Source organism: Phyllopteryx taeniolatus, chromosome 13 (genome assembly GCF_024500385.1).
Source record: "Phyllopteryx taeniolatus isolate TA_2022b chromosome 13, UOR_Ptae_1.2, whole genome shotgun sequence".
NCBI classification, from domain to species: domain Eukaryota; kingdom Metazoa; phylum Chordata; class Actinopteri; order Syngnathiformes; family Syngnathidae; genus Phyllopteryx; species Phyllopteryx taeniolatus.
In genome coordinates this window covers 9422014-9448706 of record NC_084514.1, presented here as the reverse complement: position 1 = coordinate 9448706, position 26693 = coordinate 9422014, and the positions used below count along the sequence as shown (strand labels likewise).

Genomic DNA, 26693 nt, shown 5'->3' with positions numbered 1-26693 from the left:
CATTTTATGTTGCTTTTTTTTTTTTTTTTTTTCTCTCTTCTCCCCCCCTCTCGAATTGCCCGAGGTGAACTTCAATTTTGCGCACAAGCGGAAAATGCTTGCGTGATGACGGCTAAAGGAGCATATGTGTCGGCAGGAAAATAACATCAAAAAAAAAGGCTGACATTTGAGGCAAAAGTGCATTGCTTGGAGCAGACGAGGGTCTACCCGTCTGGTTTTTGAGGCATTCAAAATGTCGATGTGGACAGTCGCGTAGCTTTAGCCATTAAGAAGCTAACAACAGCAGCGCATTATGTTATGGGTGACACAGACAAAGATGTTCATTTTTTGATGCAATTATAAGAGAAATCTTTCCTTGGCGCCTCATCTGTTTTTAACGAGACTTTTATGGCCTCTTAATGAACATAACACAGCACCATAATATGTGATAAATGTTGCCCAGTCGACATCCATCCTGGAAGGTGAAGCCTCCCCCATCTGCGTTCTCTTCTCGGGCTTCTTACTTCTCCCCAAATGGGGATTTGACTTTTTCCTTGCCCGAATTGGGGGTTTAGATCAGGGAGTGTCGTCAATATTTGTCAGCTGTGGGTCTGCGAAGCCCTTTGAGGCTCTTTTGGGATTAAGGCCTATACACATAAACTTGACTTTAGCTGTCTATTAGCTAACAACATATCATTAATTTACAAATAAAACAAGTATATTTCTTATCTTGGAGCAGACAAAAGTGTGTTGGTTTTGGACGCATTTCTAGAAATAGAGCAATAACTAAAGGTGTACAAGGTATATACAAACATTCCAATGTAACTTTTCCGTAACTTGACCCTTTAAAAGAGTGCCTGTACAGTTCACAAAGGTTTTATGACGTTAGTACTCTTAAAGGAAATATCCTTTACTATTTCATAAACGATTGGGAGAATGCGTTGGTGGGCATTCCTGGTATTCACTGGTGAAAAGTTTATTCAGGGATATATATTTTTTTTTTATTTTCTTGTAGCCGTGCAGATGCTTACGTGTTATATTGGAAGCGCTGGTGAAAGCTGGACATGGCGAATTAACAATGCCGAGGTGTGTGCACGTCACGTGTGTTTGTGTGTGCGTGTGTCGTCAGTTGTCATGGTTGCAGCGTTTATCACCACGTTCCAACATAGAGGCCCAGGGGCACGTGTGATTGGCTTTAGACCACCAGACAGACAGAGAGACAGACTCGGGGAGCGGGCGACATATTGGGACAGAGGAAAGCTCAAATGCCAATGCTGTGGAGGGGGGGGGAGAGGGTGTTGAAGGACGTTGGACAAATGTCAACGCCAGGACTCTTCATGATCATGTAGCACTGGGACCGACCGTGGTGTGAATGTTTACATTTTCCAATTTACAATGAGGAGTTTGAATGCCTCACATTGCGGGACTTCAGTAACACATTGGGCCTCTTGTTCATCTTTTTCTTTGGGCTCGTCCCGTTAGGGGTCGCCACGGCACGCCGTCCTTTTCCATGTAAGCCTATCTTCTGCATCCTCCTCTCTAACACGAACTCCTTCCCTCACTCCATCCACTCCAACCTTCTCTTTGGTCTTCCTCTCGCTCTCTTGCCTGGCAGCTCCATCCCCATCACCCTTATATTACCAATATACTCACTCCCTCTCTCCCCTGGACGCGTCCAAACCATCGAAGTTGCTCTCTCTGACTTTGTCTCCAAAACATTTAGCCTCGGCTGTCCCTGTGATGAGCTCATTTCTAATTTTATCCAACCTGGTCACTCCGAGAGCGAACCTCAACATCTTCATTTCCGCCACCTCCAGCTCTGCATCCTGTTGTCTCTTCAGTGCCACTGTCTCTAATCCGTACATCATGGCTGGCCTTACCACTGTTTTATAAACTTTGCCCTTCATCTTAGCAGAGACTCTTCTGTCACATAACACACCTGACACCTTCCACCACCCGTTCCAACCTGCTTGGATCCGTTTCTTCACTTCCTGACCACGCTCACCATTGCTCTGGACGGTTGACCCCAAGTATTTCAAGTCCGCCACCCTTGCTATCTCTTCTCCCTGTAGCCTCACTCTTCTGCCTCCACCCCTCTCATTCAGGCACATATATTCTGTTTTACTTCAGCTAATCTTCATTCCTCTCCTTTCCAATCCATGCCTCCATCTTTCTAACTGTTCCTACACCTGCTCCCTGCTTTCGCTGCAGATCACAATATCATCTGCGAACATTATGGTTCACGGGGATTCCAGTCTAACCTCATCTGTCAGCCTATCCATCACTACTCCAAACAGGAAGGGGCTCAGGGCTGATCCCTGATGCAGTCCCACCTCCTCCTTAAATGCCTCTGTCACACCTGCAGCACACATCACCACTGTTCTGCTGCCCTCATAGACGTTCTTACTATTCTAACATTACTCTGTGCCACTCCAGACTCCATGTAGCACCACAGTTCCTCTCGGAGTAGCCTGTCATATGCTTTCTCTTGATCTACAAATACACAATGTAGCTCCTTCTGAACTTTTCTGTACTTCTCTGTCAACACCCTTTAGGCATGCACCTGTGGTACTCTTCCTAGGAATGAAACCATCCTGTTGCTCAAAAATACTCACTTCTGTCCTGAGTCTAGCCTCCACTACTCGTTCCCATAAGTTCATTGTGTGACTCATCAACTTAAATCTCTGTAGTTCCTACAAAAGGTTTTCAAAAAGGCTTTTGTTTGCGTTAAAAGGACAGTCATGCTACAGATACTATATACTCCAGGAGCAGACTAGAAAGACAGACAGAAGACTTATAAAGAACCTGTACTGCAACCAAACAGTGTGCAAAAGACTACTGGATGATTTAATAAAAACAGATGCTATAGGAAGAGAAGTTAGATAAATATGCCATTTTCCCCCATTACTGTTTACATTGTATGCAGAAATGTTCATCAGGAACTCTATGATCTCTTGATACGGGTATGAAAGTGGATTGAATTTATGTGAAATCTGTGAGCTTTGCAGACGATAAAGCCTGAGTCAGCAACACAGAACGAGCGCTAAAGCAGGATATTAGACACGCTTAATGAGGAAGCAAGTGAAATTGGAATGAAGATAAAACTTCCCAAAAAAAAAACACCAAAAAAAACGAAGGTAAAGTGCATAAGAAGGAAGTGAGGAGAACCTTTCAACAGGACTTTAGAAAATGACAGATTGGAAGACGAGCAATTTTAAGTATCTATGATGCATATTATCAGCAGATGGAACAATCCACAAAGATGTTAGCGTCGAAAGAAACAGAAGGGTGGTCACGTCAAAAGGACTGTCCGAAGAGCTAAGTATCAGACTCATGAATAGCTTTGTCTGGTCTGGTGCCTTAAGGAGCAGAGACATGGACAGTACAGAAGATATGATTGATGCACTGGAAATGTGGCTTTGGAGAAGGATGTTCAGAGTGATATGGGAGATGAGGAGAACAAATGAAAGTGTACTGCAGGAAGCTGGTGTGGAATGAGAACTGCTGAAAACTCAAATGTGGCGAGGACACATTAAAAGGAGACGTACACAGTCATTGAAGGAAAGCTGGAAGGGAAACTGGAAAGAGGAAAAAGAAGAGCGAGCTGGGAACTCTCGGGGGAGGAAGACCATAGGGTACGGAGAACTGAAAAGGATGATAGAAGAGAGCGAGCGATGGAGGATGTCAGACCTGTAGGAGGACCTGCCCATTAAGGTAGCGCACTGAATAAGAAGTTCCCACAACTCTGCACATCACCCTTGTTGTTAAAAATGTTCACCAGCACACTCTTCCACCATTCCTCTGTCATATTCTCACCAGACCAAAAACTCCACAGTCACTTCTCATAGATGCTGCTATACCCATGGGCGGAGCCAGGGACCCCAACGGTCCCCCCTCACTAGTTTCGGGAACAATCGTGGGAGATAGTTGGTGTCGTAAGTCACCTTGTCTGTCACCTATGATTCATGGTGATTTATAATAATGCTTAATTGATATGTCTCACTAATATTAGTCAATCTACGCAGATGTGAAAGAATATATAACTGTGAATACTTTTATATTGTCTGTCTACATGTTGCCGCACCATTTGTGTTCAATCCATTTCTTAAAGGGCTTAATCACCACCTAATATGTGCAAATTAGCCTTAGCATTAAGATACAATACAATACAAATACCCAAGATGTAATTCTTTGTTTTATGTTTAGTTTGACAGTAAACGTGGCATTAAACCGCTTGAAAACTTTTTTTGGGTGAATTATTCACTATTTGCCAAACTGCTGCTTATTGTAAAGCATGTTGTGTTGAGTTTGCCGCCACCATACAGCGCTCGCATCTCAAGTCTATGCTCGCCAGCACAAGCAAAAAAACAACGGCTCGTATCTAGAAAAACACTTATGTTAAGTCACTCATATCTCAAGGCACCACTGTGCATAGTTATCGACTTAGCATAATTATAGGCACAATTATGGAGAGGAAATGGGGAGAAAAAGTCAGCAAATTGAATGGTGACACTGCCTCATAAAGTCTCCTTGAAATCAACTGCTTGTCAGAATAGTTTTTTTAATTACAAAAATATTTTTTGTGCATCTAGCTATGCCAGCGACGTGTAGTGACAGACAGAACAATTACATGTTCTTCCATTAGAGGGCAGAAAGTAAGATAAACCTGCGTATCCACCTGTTGCCATCATACAACAGAATGTATCAACTTTGCATTCAGTTCAACTGAGTACGTCATTTGAGACGAGATCGTCATTATTTCAGTACAACACTTCCGTGTTGCGAGGCGGAAAAGCCCGCACATGGAGATTTTCGCATATCATACGGCGCGACAGTGACTGCCCGAAACCTCTAAGCCGATCACAGCGCAGCTTGTTACTTGCTGGCGCGGGGCCCCACAGTAAACAGGAAGCAAATTAGGGCTTTAATCTTTGACATTAAACCAGTTAGCGCTTCTTTGATTTCACACTATCAAAGTGACAGCCAGTTAATGCTGCGTTGATGTTTTTGTTTTGTTTTCTCCTCACATAAATGAAGTTGATTTTTCCGTCTTTGAATAGTGTAATGTGTAGGGGTTCGTCGCAGTCTCCGTTGGCGTTTTTAAAAAGACCTCGCGTGTTGTGTTTGTGTGCGGCTTGTAAACGAGAGATTCGCTGGGTCACATGTTTTAGTTTTTTGTTTTGTTTTAGCTGACATCCAGCTGAATAGGCGAAAGCACCAGAGAGCATGTGTGAATAGAAGCATTGTGGGCTGCTGCCTGCGTGTCTGGTTTTGTGTACGTGTGTGTGTGGCCTCTGCATCCTTTTCTCCTCTGCGTCGCTTGTGCCACACGCACTCTCCATCATCGCTGCCTGCTGGCTGACACGCTGCGTGGACGAGCAGGAGGACATTACCGGCGACAGCGAGCTGTCCGCTTGTCGACGCCCGCCGCTCGCTTTCGACTGCCCACGGCGGTGACCGTAAAACAACAACAACAAAAAGTCCCTACCATGCCCCAGCCCGGCAAATCCAGAAATGCCCCGCCGGCGTTGCGCTCGCAAACGGGGGGCCCAGCTGGGGATGAAGAGGAGCGCCGGGTTGATGTGGGGGACACGGGACAGGACAACCAAGGAGACGAAGACATCATGAAATCTCCAAGTGATCTCAAACAGTACAGGTAAGACACACTGGAAAACAGAACCAGTGGTTAGCACGTTTGCCTCACAGTTCTGGGGTTTAGGTTTCGAATCTTGGGCCCAGAGCTTCCTCCCACGTTCTAAAATACATGCACGTTAGGTTCACTGTCCAAAAGTGTGAATATGAGCTTCAATGGTTGTCCGCCTATACTCTTTGCAGTGCTGTGAAAAAGTATTTGCCCCCTACCCAAGTAAACATAAAATACAGTTTTTAAATGGTGATGTGAAAAACTATTCAAAGCTACTCGACTCTGTGTAAAAAAAAAAAGTAATTGCCCCCATGTTAAATCATGAATTCACTGTGTCTAATGACATTATTTGGGAAAGCTGAGTTCATTATACCGACCACACCCAAGCCTGATTACCTCCAGACCTGTTCAATCAAGAAATCACTTAATGCAAATAGAACCCTCCATCCATCCATCCATCCATCCATTTTCTGAGCCGCTTCTCCTCACGCGGGTCGCGGGCGTGCCGGAGCCCATCCCAGCTATCATCGGGCAGGAAGCGGGGTAAACCCTGAACTGGTTGCCAGCCAATCGCAGGGCACATACAAACAAACAACCATTCTCGCTCACATTCACAGCTACGGGCAATTTAGAGTTGTCAATTAACCTACCGTGCACGTTTTTGGGATGTGGGAGGAAACCGCAGTGCCCGGAGAAAACCCACGCAGGCACGGGGAGAACATGCAAACTCCACACAGGCGGGGCCGGGGATTGAACCCCGGTCCTCAGAACTGTGAGGCAGACGGTCTAACCAGTCGTACACCGTAGCCTGTCTGACAAAATGAAGTTTCAAAAAGCTGCAACAAAATGCCACGAGCCATAGAAATTCAAGAACAGATGAGAAATAAAAGTAATTGACATCTATCAGTCTAGAAAATGTTACAAAGGCATTTCTAAAGTTTTAGGACTCCAGCGAACAATGGTGAGAGCCATTATCCAAGATGGAAGAGTGGCTGGCCAAAAAGAATTACCCCAATAGCACAGCAACAACAAAAAAACAAAAAAAACCATCTGAATGATTCCCAAGACTTTTGGGAAAATATTCGATGCGCTGACAAGACCAAAGTTGAACTGGCGTCTCATTCAGCTGCGTAAATGTTACACAAAATTTCAGATAAAGAACAATATACAACACCCGATCATGGTGGTGGTCGTGTGATGTTCTGGGGCTGGCTTGTTCCTTCAGGACCTGGATGACTTTTGCATTGCCACTGGAAGTTGCATTTACACCGCAAGTAGTAATGTTTCATGGCTGTCAAAGTCCGCCCACTGATGCACGTTAGGCCTGCTGCACATTGCACGATGCGGTCAAACCCGATCGGACCGGACCGGCACACAAAATGACAGTTGGCGACTCACCCCCGCACATTGAGCGATTGGTATATGGATGCGCTGAAAAGCAAAATATAAATAAATAAATAAAATTCACTGGATGGCAATGATAAAATAACCGTCCATAATAATTGTAGATGTCAGCTTTACAGATGCCACGTCTGCTCAAAGGTCGATGATAATTGTATGTTGTGGTTAAAAAGTTTATCGTGACGTGGTGGTTCGAGATGTCATTCTGAAGGTGACGACAACCACCGAGTGACACCAGCGCTTGTATTTTTTCCCCTCCAGAGCTAAAAAGGAGGCGTTATTTGAGGTGAGGCATTTATTTCTTCAGGTGTACCGTGCACCTGGTGATCTAATTGAGGCATGGTGTTTTATAAGAGTGGAGGACGGATATAATGAGCCTTAATTAGTTTCTGTCTTTCCCCTCTGCAGGTACATTGTGCTGGACAACGGGCTGCGTGCTCTGCTCATCTCGGACTACAGCGGCCCGCCCGTATCGGATGACGAAGAGGAGGAAGAGGAAGGTGGTGAGGAGGAGCAGGAGGAGGACGAGGACGAGGAGGAGGAGGAGGACAATGAAATGGAGGAAGAGTCGGATGAGGGCGGCGACGAGGACGATGATTGGGAGTGGAAGAAGAAGAGAGAGAATGCCGAGAAGCAGGTACACGCACGGTGTCCGTTTGGTGTCAGTGCTTCACACCGCCGTTGCACTTGATACATGACATCGCGCAGCCCCGGGGGGAGTGGTGGGAACACCGCACTTTGGGAATCCCCTGGTATACAACAGCATTTCCCCAAACTGTTTAAGCCACGCACCCCCTAAGACAACCAGACGGAGTTGACGCATACCTCATCCCTTCCGCACGCACCCTTAAAAAGAAAAAAACAAATCCTTTTAGAACTACAAAAAAAATTATATTTAGTAGCCCACCATTACACTTTTGAAATAAAGCGACACACACCCTTAAACATCCCAACAGAGTTGGAGAGCACCCCCTCGTGCATGCATGCACCCTTAAAAAAAGAAATCTATTTAAAGCCAACGAAGGCATCATACTTATCGGCCCGGCGGCACGCTGGGCGACTGGTTAGCACGTCTGCCTCACAGTTTGGAGGTATTGGTGCAAATCCAACCTCTGACCCCTCCTCTCACGCTCACGCACCCTATTTAAAAAACAAAAAAAACAAAACAAAAAAACATGAAAAGTAAGCTATTCATAGCCACGTTCAGTCCTGCCACCCTGCAAATAGAACTGAAACACCAAATTCAAGTTTCACAAAAGTACAGCGCACATAATGTCATGTTCTCTGATGGCTAAAATTGCCAAATGTAATGCTCGCTGTGTGTGTGTGTGTGTGTGTGTGTGTGTGTGTGTGTGTGTGTGTGTGTGTGTGTGTCAGTCTGCAGCCGCTCTGTGTGTCGGAGTGGGCAGCTTCAGTGATCCCACTGACCTCCCTGGCCTTGCCCACTTTCTGGAACACAGTAAGTCATTACAGTAATTACAGTGAATTGATGGGAGGGATAGCGCGTGCGGTGGGCAAGCTCTCAAAGGTTAATTCACTGCAGCCTCTTACATGCTCACCCATCACCAATTCAATTTGAGCGTCACACCCTCCACACACGTTTGCACCTCCAACTTGGACGAGATCAAAACGTATTAACAAAGAACAGAAGGTGCACGGGTAACCGATGTTAAAGATCCTCCAGAAGTTACTTGACTAGTGTCATTACTCACTTTGACCCCTTTTCCCTTGTATTTCTTATTAAATTCCGTGCATCAATACTGTAAATGGTACCTTGCGTTCAAAAACAGGTTTGCAAGAAAAATGTGACTCTTAAAGCAGCGGTAAAGAAAATTGGGTTTTATGTGAAACTTCGACATTGCGTTTCTTCTGAAATACACAGAGAACCGGTGAAATTAATTAGTACATAATCTGTCTTTATTGCTTTTTTCAATGTTTTTATTTTTTTTATTTTAGTGCATGACAAACACTCTGCACAACTCTGAACGGCAGCGTAAGCGTCAATGCTGTCAGTCCTGGCTGGTCCACAATAAAACACTTTTCCAGTAACATAAACATGATTTTGATGTTTTTCCTTTAGGGTCAAACATTTACATATTGTTGCAAAAAAAAAAAAAAAAAAAGGAAACAATTTTTTTGGGAGTGTGTTCTTTAATATGAGAAATAGCACTTTATAATATTGTATTTTATAAAATCATACAGTAATGACATGAATAGAATGTAAAGAATTATTTTTTTTCCTCCCCCTTCAATTCATTGGACATTGTGCTGCTCTTTTTTGGCGTGCACACCTTGACCAACAGTGGGCAGTAGAATGCATGCAAGCGTTATACGACACATAGGTTTGATCATGACTCACAGAAAAAGCTGCAATAATAGTAGTTCTTTTTCACCCAGGATGAATAATATATGCCTGTGAGTATTGTTATATTGTCTGTCTGCATGTGTTGCGCCACCGGTTGGGTTAAAACATCCATTGCTTAAAAGGTTTCTAGCACAGCGACACCGATGCTAATTGTTAACCCGTCAATGGCCTTTTGTGTTGTGTTAGCATACAGCTGCTTTAAGCTTCAATTGAATGTTTTCCAGTACATCTCCAAGCCCTCTTGCAATGCAAGACATGGTGTAAATCTCCTCCTGTTTACTCTCGATGCCTCCGAAGAGAAATCGTTTGTCTCATTCACTGAGGGGGCCTGTCGAAAGACTTTTGACGGCCGGTCCGAAATCACGCTCGCCATAAAGGCCGTCGGCGGATGTTTACGGCCATATTTAGTGCCGGCTTTCAGGTGGCGAGTTCGGACCGGCTGTTAAATTCGCTAAAGAGAAGCTCGCAAAGAGAAAAAGTGTCGAGGCGAGGCGGAGGTTTGTCTTTGACATTTTTGGAATCGTGGCTCATGTGCTTTGTTCCCACGCCGCATCAGTGGTGTTCATGGGCAGCGAGAAGTACCCCTCGGAAAACGGCTTTGATACCTTCCTCAAGAAGCGCGGCGGCAGCGACAACGCCTCCACCGACTGCGAGAGGACCGTCTTCCAGTTTGACGTGCAAAGGAAAAGCTTCAAAGAGGCGCTCGACAGGTGAGAGCGGATCAGAGGTGCTTTTGTTGCGTGCGGGAACAGCATGGCTGAGGGGGATAACATTTTAAGCGGCCAAACGGGAAGACCCATTGAAGTGATCCCGATAAAGACACCGGTGCCTCCCTTTTCCGAATCAACGGCATGCGTCAACGTTGCGCTGGGCCTTATTAAAAAGGTTGTGGAACCACAGCGACGCAGCAGACGCGCATAATTATTGCGCCGTTTATCTTGACCGAACTTTGTTGGCTGGTTGCGGTAGACAGCAAAAGTTAACAAGGGGACTTGAGCGTTACTTTTGGATTTGAATGGTTGGTTAAGTTTGTGAATCACGTGGAATTTGATCAAGACAATGCAACATAGCCAAACACAGATTTCATTATGTGGTTGCCTACGGGTTGCAGGATTGATAAAAAGGGTCATGATGACTTTTGCATTCAATTGATGGAAGGAATTTTGTCGATGGGGGATTGGATTCAACTAACGTCATACTTTTATACTTTTTGTGGCAGTAACCTCGGATCTAATCTCACTATTTTCACTCCTCATTGTCGAAAAAAAAAAAAAATACCCAGACTTTCAATATAGGTGACAATAATGCCACAGGCTTCTTCAGAATGGGGAAATAGGCAGCTGAGTTTCACAACACTTTTGAGCATTCAAGCGCTATTTATAGATCTGTTCTCAAGCTATTTTCACCACTTTAAATTGTTTAATATTACGTAAAAATAAGAGATGAAGTGGGGACAGACCAATAATATTGATTTGTTTAGCAACCAAGAACACGTAAAGGTGTAGGGAAATGGCGCGCGCAGGTTTTCAAAGCAAATGTGGGCTCGCCAAAATCTGGCTGAAAACTCCATTTGTCATCAGGAAACCAGCCTAAAGTTACTATTGCAGAAATCATTTGTAAGTCCCGAACATGGATGTGGGGATTGGATGAAACTAACGCAATGTAGCCATAATTGGATTTGGTTTTGTGGCAACACCCTGGTAGACGCTGTCTAAACGGCTCGCAAGAGAGAGCTCTCATGTGGTCATTTAACAAATCTCTGTGTAATCATTCTTCCCTCTGTCCTCTGTTTTAGGTGGGCTCAGTTCTTCATCTGCCCGCTGATGATCCGAGATGCCATAGACAGGGAGGTGGAGGCCGTCGACAGCGGTGAGTCCGCACGTGTTCGTATTCCATCCCGAAAACCGCCGTCATCGCCCTCTCCCGCCCGTCAGAGTACCAGCTGGCCAAGCCGTCCGACTCGCACAGAAAGGAGATGCTGTTTGGGAGTCTGGCCAAACCGGGACACCCCATGGCCAAGTTCTGCTGGGGTGAGTAGGCGGGTGTGCTCGCCACGTTCTCCTCGTACCACAAATTGTTGATTTTGACTGGTTGCCAGGGAACGCGCAGACTCTGAAGCAAGAGCCCAAACAGAAGAAAATCAGCGTCTACAAGCAACTGCGAGCCTTCTGGAAGAAACACTACTCTGCACATTACATGACCCTGGCTGTCCAGTCCAAAGGTGAGCAACGTTGCTCTTTTTAGCTGCGAATAGCTGCATTTGCAAGTGACGAACCGCAAACAGGTGGGGGTTCACTTTACTACACAGATGGATGAATCTAAATTAGAGGAAAATCTTGTTTTTGTAGCTTCACAAGGTCAGGTCAAATTTAAAAAAAATAATAATAATAAATAATTTTTTAATGATGAAAGTCCAAGTCGCAGGGGTCCACGTGTATCGTCGGTCAACAACCTGCCGGTGAGCAGATTGACAGAACTCTTTAACGAGCAATCCGCTGATTAATTGACTCTTAATGAAGCCGCAAAGCTCTAATGAGGAGCCGCTCCACGCGTCCGTCACCGGCCGAGCGTGGCTAATTATTCGCAGCTCGCCTCGGGTCGCCGACTTCATCCCGGTGATGTCATCGTCGGGTCTTGGCGTGTTCTCGCAGGAAATATCAGGCGGCTCATTAACAGCTGAGCAGGAGTCCAATGATGACTCGTGTTGACATTTGTGGGGGGGGGAAAAAAATAATTAAAATTGTGAATCCTAAAACATGATCTTTGCAGAATTGGCTTGCGTCATCTCGAAGACTTCAGCCGATATTTGGGATTTACTCCACGTGTGGCTTTTTCTTTTGGTTTTCCGTCACAGAAGAGTGATGACAAAGAAGGGAAGTCCGTTGATGACCACAGAACAGGAAATGGAACCTATTGTGACCAAAGCAGCCCACATATGACACGGCAAAAGCAATAATACGTTAGCACTGATTATAATAATTCAGTGAACCCCCGCTTTTCGAGCCCTGCCGCAAATAGAAAAATAAAAAAAATCTGCTTGCGAGGTTAATTCCCGCTAAGAAACAGAGAACATAAGCAGACTTATTTTCACATTGTTTTGCTTATGACAAGAAAGGAGCCAATGGATGGAAGGCAATCAAGCTGAAGATTGCCAATGACATGGTGCCCATTTAAACAGGACGTACGGAGTTACAAAAGCTCTAATTTATCCATGATGACAACTTTTGACCTGAGGTACGTGCTTCCAAGTCGCTAATATTTTGGCGAGGTCACCTTGCCCCATCTGTACAACGTTACATGAGAAAATCATTTTTGAACACTTAAAATGTTAACTAGGAATCGTGTTTACATGCATGTTTTGGCCAAAGGGGTGTTTCCAAAGAAGAAACACTTATTTTCTTCTTATCTGTAAAGTATAACAAAATATATATCTATATATCTGTGGAAGTTGATGCTGGTGAAAAACTGTTTCCAAAGCTTGGCTTGGTATCAGGAGAAATAAAGCAAATCTCAGAAGGGAAAACCAAAACAAAAAGAAAAAAACTTTTTGGGTCGTTGGCATTTGCTGTTTCTATCAGCAAAATTGAAAAATGCTTAAAATCGGAAGTCAGATTTTTGTGAAAATTGTCTGAGATTTTATTTTAAGGGCATATCGTCCACCTCTTGTTCAAATGTTACTTAAAACATCCCCTGTACAGTTGATAAGGGTTTTACAATGACCACAGTTTGAACAGATAAATACATTTGCGTTATTTGCTATGGGTAAAAATGATCCGATTAATTTTTTTCTCAAAACTTGTCTCATCCCGCTGCTTGTATGAAGCAAAAACACGATTTTGAGAGCTTTCACAGAGTCAGTCAGTTGCCTTTCTTTGCGGATAATGTCAGAAATCCACACAGAAAACGGCCAAATCACGCTGCGAAACCTCCCATGTGTCGCTTGCCGCGAGCAATAAAAATAAAAAAATCATCACAATATGACAGAAGAGCTGAAAACAGCAGCGTAACAACACCAAGCAAATACATGCCTGGATGTAGTAACATGAAGGATGTTCCTGATTCAGATTGTCAAGTTGCAGTTACTGTCGTGAATGACTGACTGGCACACTTGTAATTTTGTGCCTGCAGAGAAACTGGACACGTTGGAGAAGTGGGTGCGAGAGATCTTCAGCAAGGTGCCCAACAAGTAAATGTTGCCCATAAAGGGTCGTCTTCCACTCTACATGCACAACCATTTTAGTTGACTTAGCCTAAAATGGCTGCCACATCCCACAATGGAACACAAACGCTGTGCTGCATTGTGGGAGTTGGTGGGCATTTAGGGCGAGCAGTAACCACAGTGAACGTAAACGTTACTGTAACCGAAAAGGCTAAGACGCCGCACAGTGATTTGCTAGCAAACGCATTGTTATTTCATCATAATCAATTGTGTTTTCAGCTATTTCTATATAATGCACAGTATTTATTTTTAACCACAAAGCGATCACAATAAGGTAAATATGACGTTGTTCTGCGCCTGGAACAGATTAATTGCATTTCCATTCATTTCAATGGGAAAGGTTACCTTGGTTTCTGAACGTTTCAATTCAATTCCTAACCCGAGTTTCCACTGGATATGCCTTTGTTCTTTATGTACTGTTAATTTTGATGTTGTGTGTTCATACTCGCAGTGGCCTTCCCAAGCCGGACTTTTCCGACATGCTGGATCCCTTTGACACGCCCTTTTTCAACAAACTATACAGAGGTACACTACCATATCCATCAATATTTGGGGTTGGGACCCTCAAAATGTGTCTGCTGTGGCTAAATGGTTGTTTGATGTTGTCATAGTCAATAGTCATAGTTGTCAATCCTGTACTGTTTTTTTTTTTTTTTTTTTTTGTGCCTGCAGTCGTCCCCGTTCGGAAGGTGCATGCATTGAATATCACCTGGGCGCTTTCCCCTCAAGCGAAACACTACAGGTACCCTCAAAATAAATAATTAAAATAAAAATAAATAAAAGAAAATAGCGGATTGACAAATTATTACTCATAATACATAATAAACAGATTATTACACGAGTTCATGGAATCTTTTTTTTTTTTTTCGTGTATTTGAAACATAATCGCTAATCCCCTTAGTCTTCCTTGTGAAATAAATGAATAATGTATAAGTGCTGAAATAAATGAATGTTTCTGCCATATTCTAATTGAGATGTACCTGTAGAAGTACGATTCAACTTCATTTGTGTCAGCCTGTTTTTATATGGTGCAATATTGTTCAGTGCTAGGTTTCCACACTTTCATTTTTTTTGGGGGGGGGCTAGAACACATTACTTGCATTAGCATTCATTTCAATGTTGAAAGATGATTTGAGATACACACTTTTTACATGGTATTTTAATTATATTGACCCACACAGGAAACATCTTTTTTTTATGTTTAAACACATGAACATTTTTGGTGAAGCACAGAACCAAACATAACAGGAGGGTTATGTCCATAGAATGAAATACACAAATGCACACCTCTGTTGTTTTGAAGGGAATTAGACTTTTTGGTCCTCACAACGTTTTTCCTTTGCAGGGTGAAGCCTCTTCAGTACATATCGTGGCTGATTGGCCACGAAGGCCCAGGAAGCATCCTGTCGGTGCTCCGGAGGAGGTGAGTAGTTTCTCTTTGCTTTTCTCATGTGAGAGCCCTCCAAATAAAAAAAAATAAATAAATTTAAAAGCCTTCAAATTACTGGGACACACACACACACAGGTTTTTTTTTTTTTTTTTGGGTTTTGTTTTTTTTAAGAGCTTCTCAGCCTCTTGTGACTAAGTGGCCAAGCCATTCACCCCCAACAAATAAACCTCTCTCAGTCATCTCACAATACAAAACGGCTCTCCAATAAACGCCCTCCCTCACGTCGACACCACTCGGCGGCTCGCGTGGAACGTTCCGGACGCTTTGTTTCCCGTGCTTGATGAATGACGACAGCGGACGACTTGGAGAGCGCTCAAAGCCAGTCGAGTGGTTCGCTGTGTTAAGTGGGGTGCGGCATAAAGTGCCCTCTCAGTGCTTATTTGGGCCCGGCAGGCAATAAAGCCTCGTCTCCTTTTCACACTGTATGTTCCCTCCATGTTTTCAGTCGGTCAGTCATATCCATAACAGAGAACCTTCTTTTAATGTGGTGGAAGAAGAAATGGGCTATAGGTTAGCTTGGTTAAACCCGTCAGGTACTATAAGTACACTGCGGTTGCAAACCGGAGAGATGAAGACAAGGAAGTACCATCGTAACCTCACTGCTTCTCCCGGGTCTGTGCTTGTACAACCTCAATTCCAATGAAGTTGGGACGTTGTGTTAAACCTAAATAAAAATAGAATACAATGATTTGCAAATCACGTTGAACCTATATTTAATTGAATACACTACAAAGACAACATATTTAATGTTCAAACTGATAAACCTTTTAGCAAAATAATAATTAACTTGGAATTTTACGCCTGCAACATGTTCCAAAAAAGCTGGGACAGGTTCTCATCAAACACGTGTTTGGAACATCCCACAGGTGAACAGGCTCATTGGGAACAGGTGGGTGCCATGATTGGGTAGAAAAGGAGCTTCCCTGAATTGCTCAGTCATTCACAAGCAAAGATGGGGCGAGGTTCACCTCTTTGTGAACAAGTGCGTGAGAAAATAGTCCAACAGTTTAAGGACAATGTTCCTCAACGTACAATTGCAAGGAATTTAGGGATTTCATCATCTACGGTCCATAATATCATCAAAAGGTTCAGAGAATCTGGAGAAATCACTGCATGTAAGCGGCAAGGCCGTAAACCAAAATTGATTGCCCGTGACCTTCGATCCCTCAGGCGGCACTGCATCAAAAACTGACATCAATGTGTACAAGATATCACCACATGGGCTCAGGAACACTTCAGAAAACCAATGTCAGTAAATACTGTTCGGCGCGACATCTGTAAGTGCAACTTGAAACTCTACTATGCAAAGCAAAAGTGTTCTGTGGTCCGATGAGTCCGCATTTCAAATTGTTTTTGGAAATTGTGGCCATCGTGTCCTCCGGGCCAAAGAGGAAAAGAACCATCCGAACTTTTATGGACGCAAAGTTCAAAAGCCAGCATCTGTGATGGTATGGGGCTGTGTTCGTGCCAATGGCATGGGTAACTTACACATCTGTGAAGGCACCATTAATGCTGAAAGGTACATACAGGTTTTGGAGAAACATATGTTGCCATCCAAGCGACGTCTTTTTCATGGATGCCCCTGCTTATTTCAGCAAGACAATGCCAAACCACATTCTGCACGTGTTACAACAGCGTGGCTTCGTAGTAAAAGAGTGCGGGTACTAGACTGGCCTGCCTGCAGTCCAGACCTGTCTCTCATTGAAAATGTGTGGCGCATTATGAAGCGTAAAATACGACAACGGAGACCCCGGACTGCTGAACAGCTGAAGCTGTACATCAAGCAAGAATGGGAAAGAATTCCACCTACAAAGCTTCAACAATTAGTGTCCTCAGTTCCCAAACGTTTATTGAATGTTGTTAAAAAAAAAAAAAGGTGATGTAACACAGTGGTAAACATGACCGTCCCAGCTTTTTTGGAACGTGCTGCAGCCATATAATACTAAGTTAATGATTATTTGCTAAAAACAATAAAGTTGATCAGTTTGAACATTAAATATCTTGTCTTTGTCGTGTATTCAATTAAATATAGGTCGAACATGATTTGCAAATCATTGTATTCTGTTTTTATTTATGTTTAACACAACCTCCCAACTTCCTTGGAATTGGGGTTGTACTTGCGCATGCGGCCAAGACTCCCCGTAGCTTCCACTCACAACCCAGGCTAAACTCAGCTCCTCCCGACATACAGTATAAGAAGGCTTGTCTTTCAGTCGATATCTATCATTTTAGCATACTGTACCTCTTTGACACCAATTCCTATTTAGACCGGGCTTTTGCCGCTTCTTGTGTTGTCGGCGGGTGGATTATTGTTAACCGATGCCCGATGTGTACAATTACAGGTGCTGGGCTCTCGCTCTAGTGGGAGGCAACAGCGAAACCGGCTTCGATCAGAACACCACCTACTCCATCTTCTCCATCTCCATCACGCTCACAGACAAAGGTTTTCAGAACTTCTACCAGGTGAACTTCCTGCACCCCGCCTCTTCTATTTTGGTCCCATGTACAGTAGACAACCAGCCCAGCTTGCGTATTTGCCTCAGTGATAGATGCAACAACGGGTCATTTCTGGGAAGAGTGGAGCGCGAGCGGTTGCCACGGCAACACTAGCTAACCGGGGAGCCGTCCAGCAAAAGGGGCTGTTTTTTTTTTTTTTTTTGGACTGTCTTAACTGCTCTTGAAATGTTGCCACAGTCTCCTGGACGCTGTTTAAATGTGCCCACTCAAAATAAAAAATGTAATTAAATAATATGTGCATTTGAATTTCAATTTCTGCAGGTGACCCACCTGGTATTCCAGTACCTCAAGATGCTGCAGTTACTTGGACCTCAGAAAAGGCACTAACATGAGCACACACACACACACACACACACACACACGTTTCCACCAAGCGCAGTACACAAGAGTTGCACACGGGTGCCAAAACCCGTGCTTTTCGATACCCTGCGGTTGTGGTGCCAACCACAGTGGTACGATACCGAAAGTGAGGAGCGAGTTATACTATTTCTACTACCGGATACTTTTGCTGATAATCGATACCGGGGTCTTTGCTCCATACGTTTTTAACATAGGAAATACTGTGGTGCCATGAGAGTTGAATTAGTTCCGTGACCACGCTCGTGACTGAAAACACTCTCTCTATCCAGCTACTGTATCTCAAACAAAAAACAGTTAAACAGTTTTTGTCACACTGCATCAATTGAATGGACATGCTGGACATGGTATGTTGTCTGTCTACAGTACATGTGTTGCTGCACTGTTTGTGTTCAGTCTATTGCTTAAAGGGTCATAGTACTGCAACATATATACCATTTAACATCAGCGTTAAAGTCCCACAGAAGTCATCGTTGTGTTTTGTTTCTCAATACATTAAATACGTTTGAAGAAAAGTGTTGAAAGCATGCAAAGACTGAGAACAGTATAGTCCTGAATTGTTGCGATATAGCTTTAAACCGCTATTCACAATCTTAGTTGTCTGGAGTTTTTGGGTGGGGCTAAATCAGGGTCGCGCTGATGTCACCAGGCAACAACACGAGTCGGCCCACCCCCACTATAGAAACATCAAGCGGCCTTGCTCCATGTAGTGGCCATTCGGCAGAATTGCCACTTCCTTATTCATAATAACTTGGCCCAATTCTACCAGTATGGCATGCAGTTAGCCATCAAACTATGGCCGCAACTGGAAAAAAATACATCTTCCCTGAAGTGTAATGAGTTTTGTGTTATTTGGGCTTCGGTGTCTCTGTCGTCATGCCCCACGCGTGAGTAGCAAGGCCCGGCAGTAGTTAGAGTAGCCGCCAGATGTCCGGCACGACGACGTTGGGGTCGTCAGTCACGCAGTTGCTGGCCACAAGGGGCGAGGAGGAGGAGAGAAAAAAAATCATCCCGCCACTGCTGTTAAACAATTTAAGATGAATACTCTACATATAGTGTACTTTTCTTTTTTCCTGATGCGTTCAATGCCACGTGTTTTTCACAATTTGCCACAGAGCCAGACCGTTTAGTGTAAAAGTAACATTTGGACTTGTTTTGCTCCTCTAAATATCTTTCTCATCACACGCTCAGGATATACGAAGAGATTCAGAAAATCGAGGCCAACGAGTTTCGCTATCAGGAGGAGGTAGGAACCCGCGTCATTCCGCCGGCGCCGCCTGCGCTGCATCATTCTGTCTTCTCCTCTTTCAGAGCGACCCTATAGAGTACGTGGAGGATGTCTGTGAGAACATGCAGCTGTTCCCCAAGGAGGACTTGCTGACAGGAGACCAGTTGATGTTTGACTTCAGTCGCGAGGTGGCCAGCTCTGCAATAATTTTAGACTTTTTTTTATTTATTTTTTTTTCGATGCTGCTGAAATGTAGGAAACATACTTTGTTTTCTATTTTCGGAGTGGGCAAAGTATAGCCCGCTCCTTTCTTTAATCTGGCCCACAGAGCATTTACATTATTAAGAGTCCTGTAATATAATAATAATAATAATAATAATGAAGCAACAACAACAGAACAAATGCACAGAAGAAATTCTTCCTCTTTTTCTTCGGGCTCGTCCCTTTAGGGGTCGCCACAGCGCGTCATCCTTTTCCATGTAAGCCTATCTCCTGCATCCTCCTCTGGAACACCAACTGCCCTCATGTGTTCCCTCACGACATCCATCAACCTTCTCTTTGGTCTTCCTCTCGCTCTCTTGCCTGGCAGCTCCATCCTCATCATCGTTCTACCAATATACTCACTATTTCTCCTCTGAACGTGTCCAAACCATCCAAGTCTGCTCTCTCTGACTTTGTCTCCAAAACATCAAACCTCGGCTGTCCCTCTGATGAGCGCATTTCTAATTTCATCCAACCTGCTCACTCTGAGAGCGAACCTCAACATCTTCATTTCCGCTCTGCTCCCTGTTGTCTCTTCAGCGCCACTGTCTCTAATCTGTGCATCATGGCTGGCCTCACCACTGTTTTATAAACTTTGCCCTTCATCCTAGCAGAGACTCTTCTGTCACATAACACACCGGACACCTTCCTCCACCCGTTCCAACCTGCTTGGACCCGTTTCTTCACTTCCTGACCACACTCACCATTGCTCTGGACGGTTGACCTCAAGTATTTAAAGTCCTCCACCCTTGCTATCTCTTCTCCCTGTAGCCTCACTCTTCCCCCACCACCCCTCTCATTCATGGACACATATTCTGCCTCACTTCGGCTAATCTTCATTCCTCTGCTTTCCAGTGCAGTCCACGGAGATTCCAGTCTAACCTCATCTGTCAGCCTATCCATCACCACTGCAAACAGGAAGGGGCTCAGGGCTGATCCCTGATGCAGTCCCACCTCCACCTTAAATTCGTCTGTCACACCTACAGCACACCTCACTGCTGTTCTGCTGCCCTCGGACATGTCCTGTATTATTCTAACATACTTCTCTGCCACTCCAGACCGCCACATGCAGTACCACAGTTCCTCCCTGGGTACTCCGTCATAGGCTTTCTCTAGATCTACAAAGACACAATGTAGCTCCTTCTGACCTTCTCTGTACTTTTCCATCAACATCCTCAAGGCAAATAATGCATCTGTGGTACTCTTTCTAGGCATGAAACCATACTGTTGCTCGCAAATACTCACTTCTGTCCTGAGTCTAGCCTCCACTACTCTTTCCCATAACTTCATTGTGTGGCTCATCAACTTTATTCCTCTATAGTTCCCACAGCTCTGCACATCACCCTTGTTCTTCAAAATGGGCACCAGCACACTTTTCTTCCATTCCTCAGGCATCTTCTCACATGCTAGAATTCTATTGAACAAGCTGGTCAAAAACTCCACAGCCACCTCTCCTAGATGCTTCCGTACCTCCACAGGAATGTCATCAGGACCAACTGCTTTTCCATGTTTCATCCTCTTGAATGCCTTTCTAATTTCCCCCTTACTAATCATTGCCACTTCCTGGTCCACCACACTTGCTTCTTCTACTCTCCCTTCTCTCTCATTTTCCTCATTCATCAACTCCTTGAAGTATTCTTTCCATCTATGTAGCACACTGCTGGCACCAGTCAACATATTTCCCTCTCTATCCTTAATCACCCTAATCTGCTGCACATCCTTCCCATCTCTATCCCTCTGTCTGGCCAACCTGTATGGATCCTTTTCTCCTTCTTTAGTGTCCAACCTGGAATACATGTCATCATATGCCTCTTGTTTGGCCTTTGCCCTATGTCACATCTCAATGTATTCCTTTCGCCTCTCCTCAGTCCTCTCAGTGTCCCACTTCTTCTTATGTAACCTTTTTCCTTGTATGATTTCCTGTACTGTGACGTTCCACCACCAAGTCTCCTCCTCTCCTTTCCTGCCAGAAGATACACCAAGCACTCTCCTTCCTGCCTCTCTGATCACCTTGGCTGCAGTGGTCCAATCTTCTGGAAGCTCCTCCCGTCCACCGAGAGCCTGTCTCACCTCTTCCCGAAAAGCTGCACAACACTCGTCCTGTCTCAGCTTCCACCGCATGCTTCTCTACTCTGCCTTTGTCTTCCTAAACTTCCTCCCCACCGCCAGTCATCTTTCACACCACCATCCTATGCTGTCTAGCCACACTCTCCCCTAACACTACCTTACAGTCGGTAAGCTCCTTCAGATGACATCGTCTGCACAAGATGTAATCCACCTGCATGCTTCTACCTCCACTCTTGTAGCTCACCCTATGTTCCTGCCTCTTCGGGAAAAAAGTGTTCACTCCAGCCATTTGTATCCTTTTTGCAAAGTCTACCACCATCTGTCCACCATCAAGTGTGTCAAATCACTTTTGTTGTATTTGTTGCAATGATTTGTCCTTTTTTAAAAAAAAAATATTTATTCATTTATCTCATTAAATAATTGGCTAACAGATTTATTTAATGCAATTCAAATGTTATATAATAATTGTACAATTTTACATAGTGGTGCCTTTAGATACGAGTGATCTGACTTATAATTTTTTTTCAAAATATGAGCCGTCGCTTTTTTGCTTTGACCTGTGGGAAAAAAATAATTACTGATTAATGGCAACAAGAAAAATGCAAAATGCCATAGATGGGCTAACAAATAGCATTGGTGTCTTGGTTTTATAACCCTTCGAGAATGGGGCGGCATGCCTCAGGTGGTAGAGTGGTCGTCTCCCAAGCCGAATGTTGTTGATCCTTAGTCTCTGTGAGCCTGCCGAAGTGTCCTTGAGCAAGATACCAAACCCCCAGTTGCTCCTGATGCTGCGAATCAGGAGACAGCGTTAAAGCGCTTTGAGTGCTTGGGAGGTGGAAAACCGCAATCGCCGTCGAAGGAACGGCTATATATACACTAACAGTGTACTTGCAGGTGTATTTTCTTTATCATCTGCAAAAAAAAAAAGAGTAATATAACTGTTAGTGTTTCTATGTCTGTTCTTTATATTCTATTTAATTATGTTCTTACTGTATTTTTTTATATAAACTACAATATTATGGAGTGTTATTTTCTTGACCAAAAAAAACACATTGTTTGAGGCTGGAACAGATTAAAGGCATTTCCATTTATTTCAGTATATGTCCGGGGGAGCTAAGTTTAGCCTAGGAAGTTACGGAGAGTCTTCACCCTTTATGTATGTATGAGATTTAGTTGAAATTAAATCATCTCAAAGTCATGTATTTTTAAGGGTTCAGTGTTTTTAGATGACTTTGAAATCATACTAAAATGTTTTGGGGTCATAGTTAGTGCTACATTTACACTTTAAACTATTAATATAGCCAATTTTAAACATTTTCATGTTTTCCGTTATCGCGGCAGAGCCTGGTCCCTATCCGCTGCAAATAATACTGTGCGTTTAAGTCTTTCATTTATTTTATTAAGTCATTGGTTAATTGTCGCCCCCACCCCCCACCCATGCGCTTTATTGTGTCACTCATTTCTTTGTCTGCTTTTGCGCCGCAGATTACTTTGTGTGGAAAGTGAAATGCACGCTCCCCCCCCCCCCCCCCCTTCCTCTGTGAGATTGTTCCCGCATAAAGAAACACATTTGGACGCTGACGGAAGGAAATGTGTTCCCTGCGTGCGTGTGCAGGTGATTGGCGCAGCGCTGTCCCTGCTCACCCCCGAGAAAGCCAACCTGATGCTGTTGTCACCAGAACACGAAGGCCGCTGTCCCCTCAGGGAGAAGTGGTTTGGAACACAATACAGCGTGGAAGGTGAGTGTGTGTGGTCGCGCAACACACATGAATACACTGTCTTTTCCTCTTTCCCTGCAGCAACATTCACCCCACCGTAAAGCACTCAAGCCATTTATCTCTGTCGCTTCAATGACATTTCATCGTGATTACAAACAAAAAAGCCCCACACGCACAAGTGTCATCTTCCTTTAGAAAAATGTACCAAACTGGCCTCCTGTGATGCAAGTAGATGACGTTTTTATTTCATTTAGACACAAGTGAAATGTGCCTGAGATTTGTGGTTTCCCCGCTCACAGATATCCAGCCGGAGTGGCTGGAGCGCTGGATGGGAAATTTGGAGCTGAGCAGCGACCTTCTCCTTCCTGCCGAGAACAGGTTCATTGGTGGGCGACTGACCGCACTCAAAATGCTCACTTTCATTAGCAGCGTTGCGCATTCAAAGGAAAACTCTTTGCGTCCGTGTTTGAATTGAACTGATGCGGCGGTGCCTTGAGAGGGAAGCGACGCGACCGACGTGCTTCCCGAGATCCATTTTCCGTTTTGACTTCCGAACGCAAACTTCGGATTGCGAGCGCAGTGTCGTGAACTCTGTGAACTCAATTCAACTCACGTCACAGTAAGCAGCAGTTCGGCAAATAATGAACAATTCGTCACACATAAAACAAAGAGAATTATACATTGTGTATTTACAACGACCACAGCGTTATCTTAGGAAAGTCTGCTTAGCTTAATGCTAACAAACAGTGCAAAACATCATTGACGTGCTCAGGGGTGATTCTAGGATCAGAGGTTTAGGGGTGCTGAAGTTCACTGTTTTGTAGGTTTTAAGGCAATTTCATTCCCGCAAGAATGAAAGAAAGTCTGTGACGAAACCATGTAAAAGAGGAATGGATCGGATTTATAAAGCAGACACACTCATTTTTGAGGGAAGACCACAGCATCTCTACATGTATGGTGTAGATTTAGTCACTACAAGTAAATCAGTGTTTTGTTGTTCCAATTGTAGTTTGATGTTGGAATTTGAGGTCTCTCGACAGGAGTGATACTGCTGCATGTGTTTTAGACCTGAAAAGAGGTGAGAGAAAGGAAAAGGTTGCTTTGTTCCATGTGCACCATTTTGGAACATTCTGCAGCTTTCGCAAATGGTACGACACAATGAATCAATCCCTTCATCCCGCCTGGTAATAGCGGGCTAATCTCCAGGTGCACCATGGCCAGTTATTACCAACATTTAGTCCCCGGCATCGGCGCTGCCCACCTCCATCATCCCTTTATGACCGCAATGTTCCCATCTTCTAATGACACAATGTTCAACTATGCTTCTTGAAAGAACAAAAAAACGCTTTTGGGGGAGATTCGCAACGGCACGAAAGTTCGCCATCCCATTTTGGGCGACAAATGCTGAATTCTAAACATTTAACCAAGGGTATTTTCTGAAGAAACTTCCATTTCTAGTGCAGCAAGTAACTGGGTGAACTGTAGCGTTCCGTCTGTCATTCTAACATTCCCTGGTTAATAATCAGGACTCTAATAGAGGTGTTAATGCTGCGGCTTTAATTGGTGAAGTTATCCTTTATGTTTCTAAGCCCCAATTCAGGCTGGGCCCGCCGCACTAATCACACGGGGAGCATATTAGTATTCATGCCCTCTCTGTTATCGCCGATATAATTCCAGCATAATTATGTTTCTGTCTTTCAACTTTTTTTTTTTTTTTAACAGCAAAACTGTTTTTTTTCTTCTGTGAAACAAGCTCAATTTACATATGCATTGGCTGTTATAAAAAGTCATCACACTAAATTAGCCTTCTGCTTTTTTTTTTTTTAAACGAAACTAAAAACAACAACCGGTGCCACAAAGAAATGAACATCCTTTGCCATATCATGAAATCATATAGTGGCCTCCTCTCTCTTAAAGGACACTTTTGTTTTCTTCCCGTTCTGTATTACACAAACTCGGAGGTCTTATTCTTCAGAAACAAATCAAATGTCTAAATGCAGCATGGGCTTACAAGGGACAATATGCGGTTTTCAAACTGCAAGCTGTGTCTGTGCTCAAAGAAATGCCCCCAGCTCACTAACCTTGGACAGCCAAATGCAACCAGGAAGAGACGGTGTTCGTCACGCTCGCCTGACTGCCTCAGAGTGCATCTCGATCGGCCGCAAGCGCCGGAATTGGCCTGGAGGAAAAGGAGCGTTATGTCGCGCTTGCCTGCGGCCGCCTTTGAGTGCGCCCCGGGGTTTTTTTTTTTTTTAATGTATGGTACAATCAAATTAAAAGAAAAAATAAGAGAGGTGATCAACTTACCTGACAGCTCGGTGAGAACGGTGACGTGATGCACGCGTTGGTTTTCCAAGCTCAGCCATGCAGCCGTCCACGTACAAGACACACACACCACTGTTATATATCTCGACCCTTGAGTTGAAGTAGTGAGCCAATTCCTTCTTTTTAACTTTTGGTGCTAGCTGGAGTTAAATAATCCGGCCAAGAAACTATAATGGTCTCCATTTGCGAGAAGCTGCGTGTGTCCCCTCGAGCCTCCTTGTGCGCGGTGGGCGTGTGCAAAGAGTATTCGATCATGCCTCCTGTCGCTACACTTTTCTAGCCCGCCATGCCGAGTTTTGAAATAATAATTAAAAATCAATTAGAGGCTTTAGATGGGGAACAGAGAGAGGTGATTGTTCAAAAGATCATTTTAATTTCTAAATCTTAGGGTGGTATGCACAAGACAATTGTGTAAGTTTTATTTCAAGCAATGTGCCAAATGGAGACGCTGTGATTTTGTTGTTCAAACTTGATATTTCCCCCCCCCCCCCCCCCCCCCCCCTCCAAGCCACTAACTTCACCCTGAAGCCTTCCGACTGCCTCGACACAGAATTCCCTGTGCGCATCACCAACAGCGACAGAGGCTGCCTGTGGTACAAGAAGAACAACAAATTCAAAACTCTCAAAGGTGTGTTTAGTAGGCACTCTAACTAGGGATGGCCACTTGCCAAAATTCCTTGTATCCTCTATGAGGGGGAGGGGAGTTGTTTATTATTATTATTATTATAACGATCATTATTATCTCCTTCCGCAGCCTACATCAGATTTCACCTCATCTCTCCTGTAATCCAGCAGTCTGCTAAGAAGTAAGCGCAAGCCATCTTCACAGTCACCTGTCTTTCCCTTTGTTTGCATGCGTTGCTTCCCTCGCATTGCAGTGTGGTGCTGCTTGACCTGCTGGTCAACATCCTGGGCCACAATCTGGCCGAGCCCGCCTACGAGGCCGAGGTGGCCCAGCTGGAGTATAAATTGGTGGCGGGCGAGCACGGGCTGGTGATCAAGGTCAACGGATTTGACGACAAACTGCCCGTGAGTGACAGACGGCCGGTTCAGTTCGCGACCCGTACACCAATAAATTGACGACCCCGAAACGAGATCATTTCCTGCGGCACGCCTGATGAGCTCTCACGGCACAGTGGTTGGGAAATCACTGCTCTACAT

General features: G+C 44.3%; 1 protein-coding gene across 2 annotated transcripts in view; it reads left to right on the top strand.

The window, feature by feature from the left end:
* Nucleotides 1-1284: 1284 nt before the first annotated feature.
* Nucleotides 1285-26693, top strand: part of LOC133487622 (nardilysin-like) — a 30688-nt gene continuing 5279 nt past the window's right edge. The window contains exons 1-21 of one of the 2 annotated variants that reach the window (XM_061794526.1): nt 5504-5635; nt 7286-7310; nt 7433-7661; nt 8402-8483; nt 9946-10099; nt 11185-11258; nt 11324-11419; nt 11488-11610; nt 13518-13575; nt 14060-14133; nt 14281-14350; nt 14954-15031; nt 17402-17522; nt 17838-17896; nt 19125-19179; nt 19245-19349; nt 23105-23228; nt 23507-23593; nt 26041-26160; nt 26287-26338; nt 26411-26561. In XM_061794526.1, the coding sequence (XP_061650510.1) occupies nt 7581-7661; nt 8402-8483; nt 9946-10099; nt 11185-11258; nt 11324-11419; nt 11488-11610; nt 13518-13575; nt 14060-14133; nt 14281-14350; nt 14954-15031; nt 17402-17522; nt 17838-17896; nt 19125-19179; nt 19245-19349; nt 23105-23228; nt 23507-23593; nt 26041-26160; nt 26287-26338; nt 26411-26561 (1764 nt within the window). In that variant the 5' untranslated portion in view covers nt 5504-5635; nt 7286-7310; nt 7433-7580. Of the gene's footprint in view, nt 5636-7285; nt 7311-7432; nt 7662-8401; nt 8484-9945; nt 10100-11184; nt 11259-11323; nt 11420-11487; nt 11611-13517; nt 13576-14059; nt 14134-14280; nt 14351-14953; nt 15032-17401; nt 17523-17837; nt 17897-19124; nt 19180-19244; nt 19350-23104; nt 23229-23506; nt 23594-26040; nt 26161-26286; nt 26339-26410; nt 26562-26693 lie in introns of both variants that reach the window. The other variant, XM_061794525.1, reaches the window with a different exon arrangement.